Source organism: Chiloscyllium plagiosum, unplaced genomic scaffold, assembly GCF_037043375.1.
Source record: "Chiloscyllium plagiosum isolate Xiang-an unplaced genomic scaffold, Cpla_swu_hap1 HiC_scaffold_26, whole genome shotgun sequence".
NCBI lineage: Eukaryota > Metazoa > Chordata > Chondrichthyes > Orectolobiformes > Hemiscylliidae > Chiloscyllium > Chiloscyllium plagiosum.
Window position 1 is genome coordinate 53,622,068 of NW_028270164.1, and position 14,082 is coordinate 53,636,149.

The 14,082-nt window shown below is 43.6% G+C and overlaps 1 protein-coding gene and 1 long non-coding RNA gene across 10 annotated transcripts in view; one reads left to right on the forward strand and one right to left on the reverse strand.

Moving 5' to 3' along the window:
- Positions 1-14,082, forward strand: part of klhl12 (kelch-like family member 12) — a 55,507-nt gene that overhangs the window by 32,735 nt on the left and 8,690 nt on the right. For 6 of the 7 annotated variants that reach the window (XM_087973737.1, XM_087973739.1, XM_043717059.2 and 3 more), the window contains 4 exons: positions 3,646-3,752; positions 8,199-8,243; positions 10,873-11,068; positions 12,791-12,949. In XM_087973737.1, coding sequence (XP_087829863.1) covers positions 3,646-3,752; positions 8,199-8,243; positions 10,873-11,068; positions 12,791-12,949 — 507 coding nt within the window. The remainder of the gene's footprint in view (positions 1-3,645; positions 3,753-8,198; positions 8,244-10,872; positions 11,069-12,790; positions 12,950-14,082) is intronic. The other variant, XM_043717060.2, reaches the window with a different exon arrangement.
- The window catches only part of LOC148145181 (uncharacterized), a 41,701-nt gene that overhangs the window by 22,711 nt on the left and 4,908 nt on the right, over positions 1-14,082 (reverse strand). The window contains exon 3 of one of the 3 annotated variants that reach the window (XR_015750967.1): positions 2,836-3,018. The exons of 1 other annotated variant lie outside the window; for it this stretch is intronic. This is a non-coding gene — a long non-coding RNA (uncharacterized LOC148145181). Of the gene's footprint in view, positions 1-2,835; positions 3,019-10,953; positions 11,088-14,082 lie in introns of those variants that run through there. One more of the 3 variants, XR_015750966.1, reaches the window with a different exon arrangement.

Sequence of the window (14,082 nt, forward strand, 5' to 3'; positions counted from 1 at the left end):
TATAGGAAGGATGTGGAGGCACTGGAACGGGTGCAGAGGAGGTTTACCAGGATGTTGCCTGGTATGGAAGGAAGATCGTATGAGGAAAGACTGAGACACTTGGGGCTGTTTTCATTAGAGAAAAGAAGGTTTAGGGGTGACTTGATTGCGGTGTACAAGATGATTAGGGGGTTAGATAGGGTTGACAGTGTGAACCTTTTCCCGCGTATGGAGTCGGGTATTACAAGGGGGCATAGCTTTAAATTAAGGGGGGGGTAGATATAGGACTGAAGTTAGGGGTAGGTTCTTCACTCAGCGAGTCGTAAGTTCATGGAATGCCCTGCCAGTAGCAGTGGTGGACTCTCCCTCTTTATGGGCATTTAAGCGGGCATTGGATAGGTATATGGAGGATAGTGGGTTAGTATAGGTTAGGTGGGCTTGGATCGGCGCAACATCGAGGGCCAAAGGGCCTGTACTGCGCTGTATTCTTCTATGTTCTATGTTCTGTGTTCTAAGACTACATTATTAGATAGTCTTTAAAAATCAGATAGAGAATGTAGAGTGCTATGGCCAATGGGGGTATCTTCCGTCAGTACTATTTATCATTTACTACATGATGAAGTATCGGGAGATATGGACAATCTGCTTAAAACATGGGATCAGGATTTGGGACTAGAAATCTCTATAGAAACGTGGAATGACATTTGGGAAAAAGCCAGAAGAATTACTATCTGTAACAGAACCCAGGCTATCCAGCTGAAGATACTTCATAGGGCCCATGTAGCACCGGATCGATTGGCAAAATTTAAGGCAGGAGCATCTCCAATGTGTCCCAAATGTAAAATAGAGGTGGGCACTCTTGTACATTGTTTATGGACCTGTCATAAGATCCGTAGATATTGGACTAAAATAGCAAGTGCTCTGACAGAAATCTTAGGAATGGAAATTAGAACGGAAATTGGACCCTGTATCTCTCCTTTTGGGCTTTTCGAACTTGCCCTCTCTGGATATGCACGGGAAGAGATGATTTTCTATTCTCTCTTTCTGTGCAAGTAAAAATATTTTGGTAAACTGGGTGGCTGAGGGCCCCCCTTGACTTTCAAATTGGCACAGATTAATTATGGAATGTATTCCCCTTGACTTCCTTACAAATATGGTGCACCGAAAGACCAAATTATTTCATAAAATATGGCAGCCCTTCTTGAATTATATAAATACAGATATTTCGGCTATCCTAACAAGGGCTTTTATTTAGTTGAGATTACAAACCTGGCTGGTCCAGGGCCCCTTGGGAGAGGAATCCCGCACGAATACGAGTTTTGCTACATTTGATGTTAACACATTCCGATATCTCACTACCCAATTTCTGTGTTATCCGTTGGGTTTTTTTTCTTTCTCTTATTTTCATAATGTAAAAGACTTAATTATACACTCTGGTTAGTTGTAGGTTAGATTAGTAGTTAGATGAGTTTTTTTTTCTCTGTATTTTTCTTTTGTTAAATTTTGGTTATTATTTATTTAAGATTTAATTGTATATCAATGTTTGTACTTGAGATTTTTTTATTTTTGTAAACTTGTAAAAATGTTAAATTTCCAATAAAAATATCTATTAAAGAAAAACGACAAAGGACTAAACCCTCCCCATCACATCAATATGGAAATGCCAGCATTAAACAAGGTCCCAAACAGCTTCTAAAATCACAAGGGCATTTGTCAGTTTTCACTGAACTCAGTGTCGCAATAGAAAGACAGAAGCAGCACCTCGCACATACATTTACTTTCTCTACCATTATTTTCATGAACAACCCGGTAAAGTGATGGGAATAAAGCATGTACTTTTGCAAAGGGCTGTATAACTAACACATTTTTTTAAAAATCCAGTTGTTGTTGCTTGAGATGCTTGTGTTTCCTTGTTCTTGCCAGTGTTTTCACATGTTCTTCAGTGCAGATAATCCAAACTCACTTTTAATCATTGCACCAGTGTTGGTAATGCCTCTTTGATGTAACGTTTTTACGCGATCTTGCTCGGATAATCCGAAATTTGGATAACTGCTGTTCGGATAACCAAGGTTGTTCTGTATGTTGTCATAAATATACCTGGGAGTTTCTTTATTGCTTTCATTATAAATGGGTAGCTGTCTGAACATTTTACAATTTCAGTCTAACATTCTCCCAGTGAGCTATTTCAGCTGACCTTGACTGCTTGGAGTATGTTTGAAATAAAAAGTCCTTTAGGGGTGGCACAGTGGCTCAGTTGTTTCGCACTGCTGCCTCACAGCACCAGGGACCCGGGTTTGATTCCAGCCTCAGGTGACTGTCTGTGTGGAGTTTGCACATTCTCCCCGTGTCTTTGTGGGTTTCCTCCGGGTGCTCCGGTTTCTTTTTACGTTCCAAAAGATGTGCAGGTTAGGTGATTTGGCCATGCTAAATTGCCCCATAGTGTTCAGCGATGTGTAGGTTAGGTGCATTGGTCAGGGGTAAACATAGAGTAATAGGGTAGAGAAATGGGTTACTCTTCGGTGTGGACTTGTTGGGCCAAAAGGCCTGTTTCCACACTGTAGGGATTCTACTCTATTCTGTAACTGTACAGGAACTGTTAATTCAGTTTTTATCTCCTCCAAATTGGACTTACTTTCTGGCAAACATCACTTCTTCCCTCCACCATATACGTACCTTAATTGATCAACGCTTTGTGTAGTCATTTTAATTAACCTATTGAAAGGTGTTATTACACACTCTTGAACAGGGCGGAACTTGAACCTGGGTCTCCCTGCCTGGAGGTGACAATACTATCATTGCACCACAAGAGTCCATTACAGTTATCTTAAACAACCTTTATTTGGAGACATGGTTACACACCTTTGGGGCAGGTGGGAGTTGAATGTGGGCATCCTGGCTCAGACTTAAGGACATTACCACTGCACCACAAGATTCTTCAACTCTTCCTATAAGAGTCATGTTTTCAACATCACACTGCTCATAGCACCTCTTTGTTGTAAGTTGAAACTCAAACTCTGCAAATGGTTCACTTCTGTCATGCTCCAAGTGTGAAAAGTATAAAAAGAAAGAGAGGTAGTTATTTCCTGTTTTTTTTTTACTTTAGTAACCTGATTTCCTTCTAAAATGCAAATATTGGGGTTTTACTGCAACTGGCTGCCTATCTACAGCTATGACCCACAGTAATCTGCTTTTAATTGATCCCCAGCATTTGTAATCAAAGTATTTGCCCACTGAGAGTACATGAGCCATGAAGAAACAAGTGGATGGAAAACAGCTACGCAGCCTAGTACAACTACAGGATACCACATTCCTTAGCCCAGTCAAACAAGTTTAATTTTAACATGAGAATATTGATTTAGTTTTGCTATTAAACAATGAAGTCTACAATCACAGTATAATATTGTAGAGAGTATGAGTTCAGTATCAGCTATCTTACTAACTTTGTCCTTGTATCTTGAATCTCTTCACCCCTCTTTTCACCAAGAAGTACAAAGTCTGATCATTTTGAATTCATTTCCTACAAGTGACTACACTTCAAAAGTTACTCATTGGTCATAACTCATTTGGAACATGCTGATGTTGTGAAAGGTGCTGTAAAAATTTGTGTTGTGTTTCACATGAATAATGTACTGAACGTGCAGTTTGGCTTTGTGTTTTTTCTTTTAGGAGCCAATGAGGTCTTGTTAGTGATTGGAGGGTTCGGAAGTCAACAGTCTCCAATTGACATTGTGGAGAAGTATAATCCTAAGTCTCAGGAGTGGAGCTTCCTGCCTGTGAGTAGTTGTTTTTACCTGTGACCTGGTCCATGCCACATCAGCTGTGAGCTACTTTTCCCTTGTATGATGAGGATTTGATTTACACCAATAGTAAGGTTTATAGGGCAGGCTGCAGAAAGAAAAAATCTGCCTGATCTCCCATTTCTGGTGTTAAGCTCACTAGAAACTTTCCAAGCATTCTTTATATAATACTTCTTAAATAGCCTAACCTGCATCACTGTGGCTGACTTTCAACTCTTTTCTGAATGGCCAAGTTCTGTAACTCAGTATGAAACTATCACCTTTGGCACAGTTGCCTTTATTGCCCAGACCTTTGAATGTAGGAGTTGGGATGTTATGTTGAGGTTGTACAGGACATTGGTGAGGCCTCAACTGTGCCCACTTCTGTTCTCCCTGTGATAGAAACAATATTACTGAGCTGGAGAGGGTTCAGAAGAGAATTACCAGGATGTTGTCAGGAATGGACGGTTGAGTTATAAGAAGAGACTGGATAGATTGGGGTTTTTTCACTGGAGTGCTAGAGGCTGATGGGTAATGTTATAGAGGTTTGCAAAATCATGAGTAGTATAGATAAGTTGAAAGGCAGATGTCTTTACCCTCGGGTGAGGGATTTAAAGAATAAGGGGCATATTTTTAAGGTGAGAGTAGAAAGATCTAAAAGAGACGAGTGGCACTTTTATAGAACATAGAACAATACAGCACAGAACAGGCCCTTCGGCCCACGATGTTGTGCCGAACGTTTGTCCTAGTTTAAGCACCCATCCATGTACCTATCCAATTGCCGCTTAAAGGTCACCAATGATTTTGACTCTACCACTCCCACGGGCAGCGCATTCCATGCCCCCACCACTCTCTGGGTAAAGAACCTACCCCTGACGTCCCCCCTACACTTTCCACCCTTCACCTTAATTTATGTCCCCTTGTAACACTCTGTTGTACCTGGGGAAAAAGTCTCTGACTGTCTACTCTATCTATTCCTCTGATCATCTTATAAACCTCTATCAAGTCACCCCTCATCCTTCGCCGTTCCAATGAGAAAAGGCCTAGCATTCTCAACCTATCCTCGTACGACCTATTCTCCATTCCAGGCAACATCCTGGTAAATCTCCTCTGCACCCTCTCCAAAGCTTCCACATCTTTCCTAAAGTGAGGCGACCAGAACTGCACACAGTACTCCAAATGTGGCCTTACCAAGGTCCTATATAGCTGCAAGGAGAAAGTGAGGTCTGCAGATGCTGGAGATCAAAGTTGAAACTTTATTGCTGGAACAGCACAGCAGGTCAGGCAGCATCCAGGGAACAGGAGATTCGACGTTTCGGGCACAGGCCCTTCTTCAGGAATCATTCCTGAAGAAGGGCCTGTGCCCGAAACGTCGAATCTCCTGTTCCCTGGATGCTGCCTGACCTGCTGTGCTGTTCCAGCAATAAAGTTTCAACCTATATAGCTGCAACATCACCTCACGACTCTTGAATTCAATCCCTCTGCTAATGAACGCGAATACACCATAGGCCTTCTTACAAGCTCTATCCACCTGAGTGGCAACTTTCAAAGATCTATGAACAGAAACCCCAAGATCCCTCTGCTCCTCCACCTTACTAAGAACCCTACCGTTAACCCTGTATTCCGCATTCTTATTTGTCCTTCCAAAATGGACAACCTCATACTTGACAGGGTTGAACTTCATCTGCCACTCCTCAGCCCAGCTCTGCATCATATCTAAGTCCCTTTGCAGCCGACAACAGCCCTCCTCACTATCCACAACTCCACCAATCTTCGTATCGTCTGCAAATTTACTGACCCACTCTTCAACTCCCTCTTCCAAGTCATTAATAAAAATTACAAACAGCAGAGGACCCAGAACTGATCCCTGCGGAACTCCACTTGTAACTGGGCTCCAGGCTGAATGTTTACCATCTACCACCACTCTGACTTCGACCGGTTAGCCAGTTCTCTATCCAACTGGCCAAACCTCCCACTATCCCATGCCTCCTGACTTTCTGCATAAGCCTACCATGGGGAACCTTATCAAATGCCTTACTAAAATCCATGTACATTACATCCACTGCTCTACCCTCATCCACATGCTTGGTCACCTCCTCAAAGAATTCAATAAGACTTGTAAGGCAAGACCTATCCCTCACAAATCCGTGCTGGCTATCCCTAATCAAGCAGTGTCTTTCCAGATACTCATAAATCTATCCCTCAGTACCCTTTCCATTACTTTGCCTACCACCGAAGTAAGACTAACTGGCCTGTAATTCCGGGGTTATCCCTATTCCCTTTTTTGAACAGGGGCACAACATTTGCCACTCTCCAGTCCCCTGGCACCACCCCCATTGACAGTGAAGACGAAAAGATCATTGCCAACGGTTCTGCAATTTCCTCTCTTGCTTCCCATATAATCCTAGGATATATCCCGTCAGACCCGGGGACTTGTCTATCCTCAAGTTTTTCAAAATGCCCAACACATCTTCCTTCCTAACAAGTATCTCTTCTAGCTTACCAGTCCGTTTCACACTCTCCTCTTCAATAATACAGTCCCTCTCATTTGTAAATACTGAAGAAAAGTACTCATTCAAGACCTCTCCTATCTTTTCCAATTCAATACACAGTCTCCCACTACTGTTCTTGATCGGACCTAACCTCGTTCTCGTCATTCTCATGTTTCTCACATACGCATAAAAGGCCTTGGGGTTATCCATGATCCTACCCGCCAAAGATTTTTCATGCCCTCTCTTAGCTCTCCTAATCCCTTTCTTCAGCTCCCTCCTGGTTATCCTGTATCCCTCCAACGCTCTGTCTGAACTTTGTTTCCTCAGCCTTATGTAAGCCTCCTTCTTCCTCCTTACAAGACATGGAATGGTTGTTGGAGGTTCCTGGTTACAGATGTTTCAGTCAACCTCGTCAACCAAGATTCCCTCACACGACCATCTCTTTCCTGCCTGACAGGTACATACATATCAAGGACACATCGTATCTGTTCCTTGAAAAAGTTCCACATTTCAACGACATCCTTCCCTGACAGCCTATGCTCCCAATTTATGCTCCTCAGATTCTGTCTTGCAGCATCGTATTTACCCTTCCCCCAATTGTAAAACCTGCCCTGTTGCACGCACCTATCTCTCTCCATAACCAACGTGAAAGTCACAGAATTGTGGTCACCATCACCAAAATGCTCACTCACTAAACAAGCCCATCACTTGTCCCGGTTCGTTACCAAGTACCAAATCCAATATGGCCTCCCTTCTGGTGGGACAATCTACATACTGAGTTAGAAAAGCTTTCTGGACACTGCACAAACACCGCCCTGATCAATCTACTTGATCTAAAGAGCTTCCAATCAATATTTGGGAAATTGAAATCGCCCATGACTACTACCCTGTGGCTTCTGCACCTTTCCAAAATCTGTTTCCCAATCTGTTTCTCCACATCTCTGCTGCTATTGGGGGGCCTATAGTAAACACCCAACAAGGTGACTGTTCCTTTCCTATTTCTGACTTCAGCCCATACTACCTCCAAAGGCAGATCCCCCTCGAACTGCCTTTCTGCAGCCGTTATACCATTTCTAATTAGCAACGCCACCCCCCCCTCCTTTTTTACCACCCCCCCCTAATCTTACTGAAACATCTGTAACCAGGAACCTCCAACAACCATTCCTGTCCCTCTTCTATCCACGTTTCCGTGATGGCCACAACATCGTAGTCCCAAGTACCGATCCACGCCTTAAGTTCACCCACCTTATTTCTGATACTCCTTGCATTGAAGTATACACACTTGAACCCATCTCTGTGTCCGCAAGTATTCCCTGTCAGTGCTACCTTCTCCAGAGCCTCCCTACATTCTTGGACATCCTGAAAAACAGCTAACCTACTTGCTGGACTACAAGTCCGGATCCCATCCCCCTGCCACATTAGTTTAAACCCCCCCCGAAGAGTGCTAGCAAACCTACCCCCCAGGATATTGGTGCCCTTCTGGTTCAGGTGCAACCCGTCCTGCTTGTACAGGTCCCACCTTCCCCAGAATGCAGTCCAATTGTCCAAATACCTGAAGCCCTCCCTCCTTCACCATCCTTGCAGCCATGTGTTCAACTGCACTGTCTCCCTATTCCTTGCCTCACTGTCACGTGGCACCGGCAACAACACAGATGATGACTCTGTCCGTCCTAGCTTTTAGCTTCCAGCCTAACTCCGAGCTCCTGAATGACCTCCCCATCCCTCTTCCTACCTATGTCGTTGGTGCCAATGTGCACCACGACTTCTGGCTGCACACCCTCCCCCTTAAGGATTCTGAAGACACGGTCCGAGATGTCTCGGACCCTGGCACCCGGGAGGCAACAAATCATCCGAGAGTCTCGCCCATGTCCACAGAACCGCCTGTCTGTCCCTCTAACTATAGAGTCTCCTATAACTTGCGCTCTCCTCCTCTCCCCCTTTTATTACACAGAGAATGGCTGGTACATGGAATGAACTTTCCGGGGAAGCGGTGGATGTGAGTACAGTTACAATATTTTAAGAGATTTGGATATGTATGTGAATAAGAAATGTTTGGAGGGATATGGGCCAAGCACAGACAGATGGGATAATTTATTTTGGGAGGATGGTCGGCATGGTTTGGTTGGACCGAAGGGTCTGTTTCCGTGCTGTATGACTCTGTGACCACCATCTTCTTGGGATAAACAAGGATCATAAATGATGATCATACCAACAATGACCTCATTACGAGAATGGAAATCCTAGAACTAATATCAACACAAGGTGTTTACTTCCTTGGGTACCAGCTGTGACTCAGTGAGTAGCACATCTGCCTCTGAATCAGAACGCTGCAGTACAAATACTGCTCGCAAATCTTGAGCAGCAAATCTAGGTTGTCACGAAGTGCTGTACTGGAGGAGGAATTGTCCTTCCAGTGTGACATTAACCTGAGGATGCACCTAAAAGATCCCATGATTCTTATGTGGTTTGTGACTGACTGGTTTAAAATATAAAATATTGATAAGGTTCCACAAGATAAGCTGTTGCACAAACCACGGAGTGTCAGGATTGAAGGTGATTTAGCAGTTTGGATCAGAAATTGGCTAGCTGAAAGAAGACAGAGGGTGGTGGTTGATGGGAAATGTTCATCCTGGAGCTCAGTTACCAGTAGTGTACCGCAAGGATCTGTGTTGGGGCAACTGCTGTTTGTCATTTTTATAAATGATCTGGATGTGGGTGTAGAAGGGTGGGTTAATAAATTTGCAGATGTCACTAAGGTAGGCAGAGTTGTGGATAGTGGAGAAGGATAATTGTGGGTTACAGAGAGACATAGATAAAATACAGAGCTGGGCTGAGAAGTGGCAAATGGAGTTTAATGTGGCAAAGTGTGAGGTAGTTAATTTGGAAGAAGCAACAGGAATGCAGAGTATTGGGCTAATGGTAAACTTCTTGGCAGTGTAGATGAACAGAGAGATCTGTGTCCAGGTGCATTAATCCCTAAAAGTTGCCACCCAGGTTGGTAGAGTTGTTAAGAAGGCATCTGGTGTGTTGGCGTTTATTGTAGGGGGTTGTGTTTTGGAGCCACGAGGTCATGCTGCAGCTGTACAAGGCACTGGTAAGGCTGCACCTGGAGTATGGCATACAGTTCTGGTGACTGCATTATAGGAAGGATGTGGAAGCTTTGGAAAGGGTTCAGAGGAGATTTACTAGGATGTTGCCTGGTATGGAGGGAGGGCCTTACAAGGAAAGGCTGAGGGAAGTGAGTCTCTTTTTGTTGGAGAGAAGAAGGTTGAGAGGTGACTTAATTGAGATGTATATGATAATCAGAGGGTTAGATAGGTTGGACCTATTTCCTCGGGTGATGAAGGCTAACACGAGGGGGCATAACTTTAAATTGAGGGGTGATAGATTTAGGGTAGATATCAGGGTAGTTTCTTTACTCAGAGAGTAGTAGGGGCATGGAACAGCCTGCCTGCAACAGTAGTAGACTCACTGACATTAAGGGCATTTAAATAGACATTGGACATACATATGGGTAATAATGGAATGGTGAAGGTTAGATGGGCATCAGATTAATTTCACAGGTTGGCACATCATCAAGGGCCGAAGGTCCTGTACTGCGCTGTAGCGTTCTGTGTTCTATAACAGTAAAGCTCTAAATGTGGTTTGAATCCCAGAAATGGCAGAATTTCCCAGCATGGATTTGATGGACTGATTGGCCTCTCTCTGCCATAATGGTTATTTTGACGATGCACAGAGGAAAGTTCTGCCCACTGTTCTGGTAAATGCATAGCTTTTGACCAACAACAGTAAAACAAATAAACTGTCATCGTCAAAGTTTGGGACCATACTATATGTAAGTTGGTTGCTGTATTCCCCTACATGATATAGTGTCCACACTTAAAAATGCTTTTCATTCTGGAGTCTGCTGGCATGTTAATTTGTGTGCAAGTCAGAATACTTTGCAGGAAAATGTAAAGGAACCATTCACTGAGTACAGGAAATCTTCAAAATGAAATTTTAAAAATCTGATATAGATTACGTTCATTCGTACAAGTGTTTGTAAATTGGGAAGCATCTGTAATTGGCAATAATTGGGGTGCTCTGATGTGTCATATACCCTTCTTTCCTTACTTCCAGTCTAAATCTAATCTCAATTTGCTGTGCACTAACATGCAATACAATGCCGAGTTTGGCGAACATGCAAATTGTTGGAAAGTAATGTCCCACTTGTGGCATTCTGGGGTTGGGGAAAGGTAGAGGATGACTTTACCCTGTATCTGGCTGTGGTACACATGACTAGGACATCCTTAATGCTGATTTTCAGTGTCTGAAATGGAATGTTTTATTCTTCAGCCTGTGACATGTACCAAAGCACTTAAACCAATGACGTTTTGCTTTTAATGATTTCTACTCTATTAACACTTCAATCAAAGCATCAAATTTCAAATCTGGAATAAAATATTGGAAATACTGGCAAGAAGGCAGTCAGTCAGTCTGGGGAGCAAAGAACTGTTCAACCATTTGACCTTGTGTTCTGAAGAAGAGAGTGCAATGGAAATGTCTGATTCTTCCATCCAGAGATGCAGATTGGCCTGTCTGCCCTTGGCAGTGTTTTTACCTCCTGTTTGCTTCATTCCCCACAGAGCATCACTCGGAAACGTAGGTACGTGGCCACAGTGTCATTGAATGATCGTATTTACGTGATTGGAGGCTATGATGGTCGCTCAAGACTTAGCTCGGTAGAATGCCTGGACTACACCTCAGATGAAGATGGTGTCTGGTATTCGGTGGCCCCGATGAATGTGCGCCGAGGCCTGGCTGGAGCGACAACACTTGGAGGTGAGGAATCGCTTCAGTGCTGAGGTGGAAAAAGTGTTCAAATTTACCATCCCTTGAAAACTATCGCCATATAGAGTGGTTGCTTTGGAAGATTTCCACAATAGCTAAGTGTACTGTGTGGGGAAGAGATGGGCGATAGGGTTCACAGAAAGGTCACTGGTTTGTAATGGGAACAGTTCCTCGACTGAGCTGGTTCAAAGCAACGCTTGCTTTTTTTTTCTCATTCTCTCTCACTTTATGTCTCCCTCTCGCTGTTTTGCACTCTCCCTCTTTGCACCCTCACTCTTTCTCTTGCTCTCTTGTGTTCTCTTTTGCACACTAGCACTGACATTCTGTCCCACGCATTCTCGTAGTCATACAGCATGGAAGCAGACCCTTTGGTCCAAATCCCAATCCCATAATCCCAAACTAAACTAATCCCACCTGCCTGCACTTGCTCCACATTCCTTCAAACATTTCTTATTCATGTATTTATTCAAATATCGTTTAAGCACTGTAACTGTACCCGCATCCACCACTTCCTCTGGCAGTTCATTCCATGCATGAAACACTCTGTAAACAAAAATAAAATAACCACTCATGTCTTTTTAAAATCTTTCTCCTCTCACCTTAAAAATATGCCCCTAATCTTGAAATCCCTCACCCTAGGAAAAAGACACCTTATCGATGCACTTCACGACTTAGTAAATCTCTATAAGGTCACCCCTGAGCTTCTGACATTCCAGGGGAAAATGTCACAGTCTATCCAGCCTCTCCTTTTAACTTCAACCCTTCATTCCCAGCAACATCCTGGTAAATCTTTTCTGAATCTTTTCCAATTTATGCTGTCTCATGTTCCCTCTCCCTCCCCTGCTCTTTTTCTTTCACTTTCTCCCTCTCTCTCTCTGGTGCTCTTGCCGTTTCTCTTTGTGTGCTTGAGTTTGTCTGCCTCTCATGTGCTTCGTCTCGCTCTTGTGCACTCGCTATTATTTTCTCTGATATGCTCCCTCTCGCTGTCACTTGCTCTTTCTTTTCCATACCCTCACTATCTTGCTCTTGCTCCCTCCCATTCCCTAATCTGTCTCATTTTTCTCTTTTGTTTTGTGCACACTCTCTCTTTCTCGCACCCATTTTCTCTCTCTCTTGCACTCCTCTTTCCCCACTGCCTCATGCAGCAATATATTCAGCCCTCATGGCCAAGCTGACTGAGGGTAATTCTGCAGCCGAATCCAACATTTCAGTTCTTGGTATGGAGTGTTGAGACCTATCCTCAATGACACAGTAACACTGGCTCCTTGGGGGCCTATCCAAATGTTTTGTAAACATGGGGAGTATTTCTGCCTGAAGCATCCTTTCAGATGGAGACCTCCACCGCTCCTCAGCTAAAGCATCGGTATGACTTTCCTATCATCCTTCTCCAAATTACATTAAATTGATGCATCTGATTATTGACTCTTTGCTGTGGAATTGGGTCCTTTTTATCAACCCTACCTGCATGTGGTATACTTTGATCTTCCATCAGACTCTGTTTCACTCACCTAATGTTTCCTCATTGTTAAACTTCCCCTTTTACAGGCAGCATCCTCACACCCTGCTTCCAGCTATCTCTTTCTGCGACCCTCCACATTGCTGCCACCTTTCACACCCTCCTGCAACCTTCTGGGTGGTTTTGAATTATCATTCAGTAGCGGCTGTAACTGCATCCTTGCTTTGTCGCAAACCCTGCAATTCTCTCTGTCACAGATATGATCTATGTGGCTGGTGGATTTGATGGCAGCAGACGTCACACAAGTATGGAGCGGTATGACCCCAACATTGACCAGTGGAGTATGCTGGGTGACATGCAGACTGCGCGAGAGGGCGCTGGTCTTGTTGTGGCCAATGGAGTCATTTACTGTCTTGGTAGGTTAAGATGCTTAACTGTGCTTCTTACGCATTTATCAGCCTATCCTTGATGATTATTATATTTTTAAACTAATTTACTAATTTTAAACCATCAACCATGTGTGATTGTTAACATGGAATGTTAATGAGCATCAGTCAGTTATGTCTTCATTTGATTGTCACATGGAGGAGCTTTGGGAGTCTTACTTGTGTTATTTCTTTATTTGTTTTAGCTGTTCTACAGTCATAGAGGTCTAAAGTACAGAAAAAAGCAATTTGGCGCAACAAGTCAAAACCACCAAAGTATTCTAATCTCATTTTCCAGCACTTGGCCCATAGCCTTAACTGCCTTGATGTCACAAGTGCACATCTAAGTATTTCTTGCATTTAGCCAAGATTTCTGCCTCTCCCACCCTTACAGACAGTGTGTTCCAGATTCCCACCCTCATCTGGGTGAAAAAAAGTTTCCTCACATCTCGAAACCTCCTGTGCCTTACATTAAATCAGCCCCCTCCCAGTCATTGATCCTTCCATCAAGGACGAAGTTTCTTCTTGTCTACGTTGTCTGTGCCCCTCGTAAATGTCATGCATCTCCATCATGTCCCTCCTTAGTCTGTGGCTGTTTTCCTTGGAGGAGAAGAGACTCTCTAATTTCTCTTCACAACTGAAGCTCTCCAGTCCAGGCAACATCCTGGGAAATCTCCTCTGCACCCTCTCCAGTGCAGTCACCTCTCACCTGTAATATGGATTCCAGAACTGCACATAACCAACATTTTATACAGTTCCAGCATCATCTCCCTGATGTTAAAATCTATGCCTCAACTAATAAAAACATGTATCTTTTATGCCTTCTTAACTATTTTATCTACCTTTTCTGATACCTTAAGGGATCAGTTGACATGTACACCAAGGTCCCTCTGATCCTTAGTGCTCCAAGGGTCCTACAGTTCATCAATGCATCACCTCAGACTTGGCTGGATTGAATTCCATTTGCCACTGATCAGCCCATCTGCCCTCCTGCTAGTTCCTGTTCCTGCTTCTGTTGGACTGAAAGTACTAACTCAGTGTTCCTGCTGCCCTCTGTTCACTTATCCCATCTCTGCATCAGTACATCTCCAATAACTACAACACATTCCCTGTCTCTCAACTAT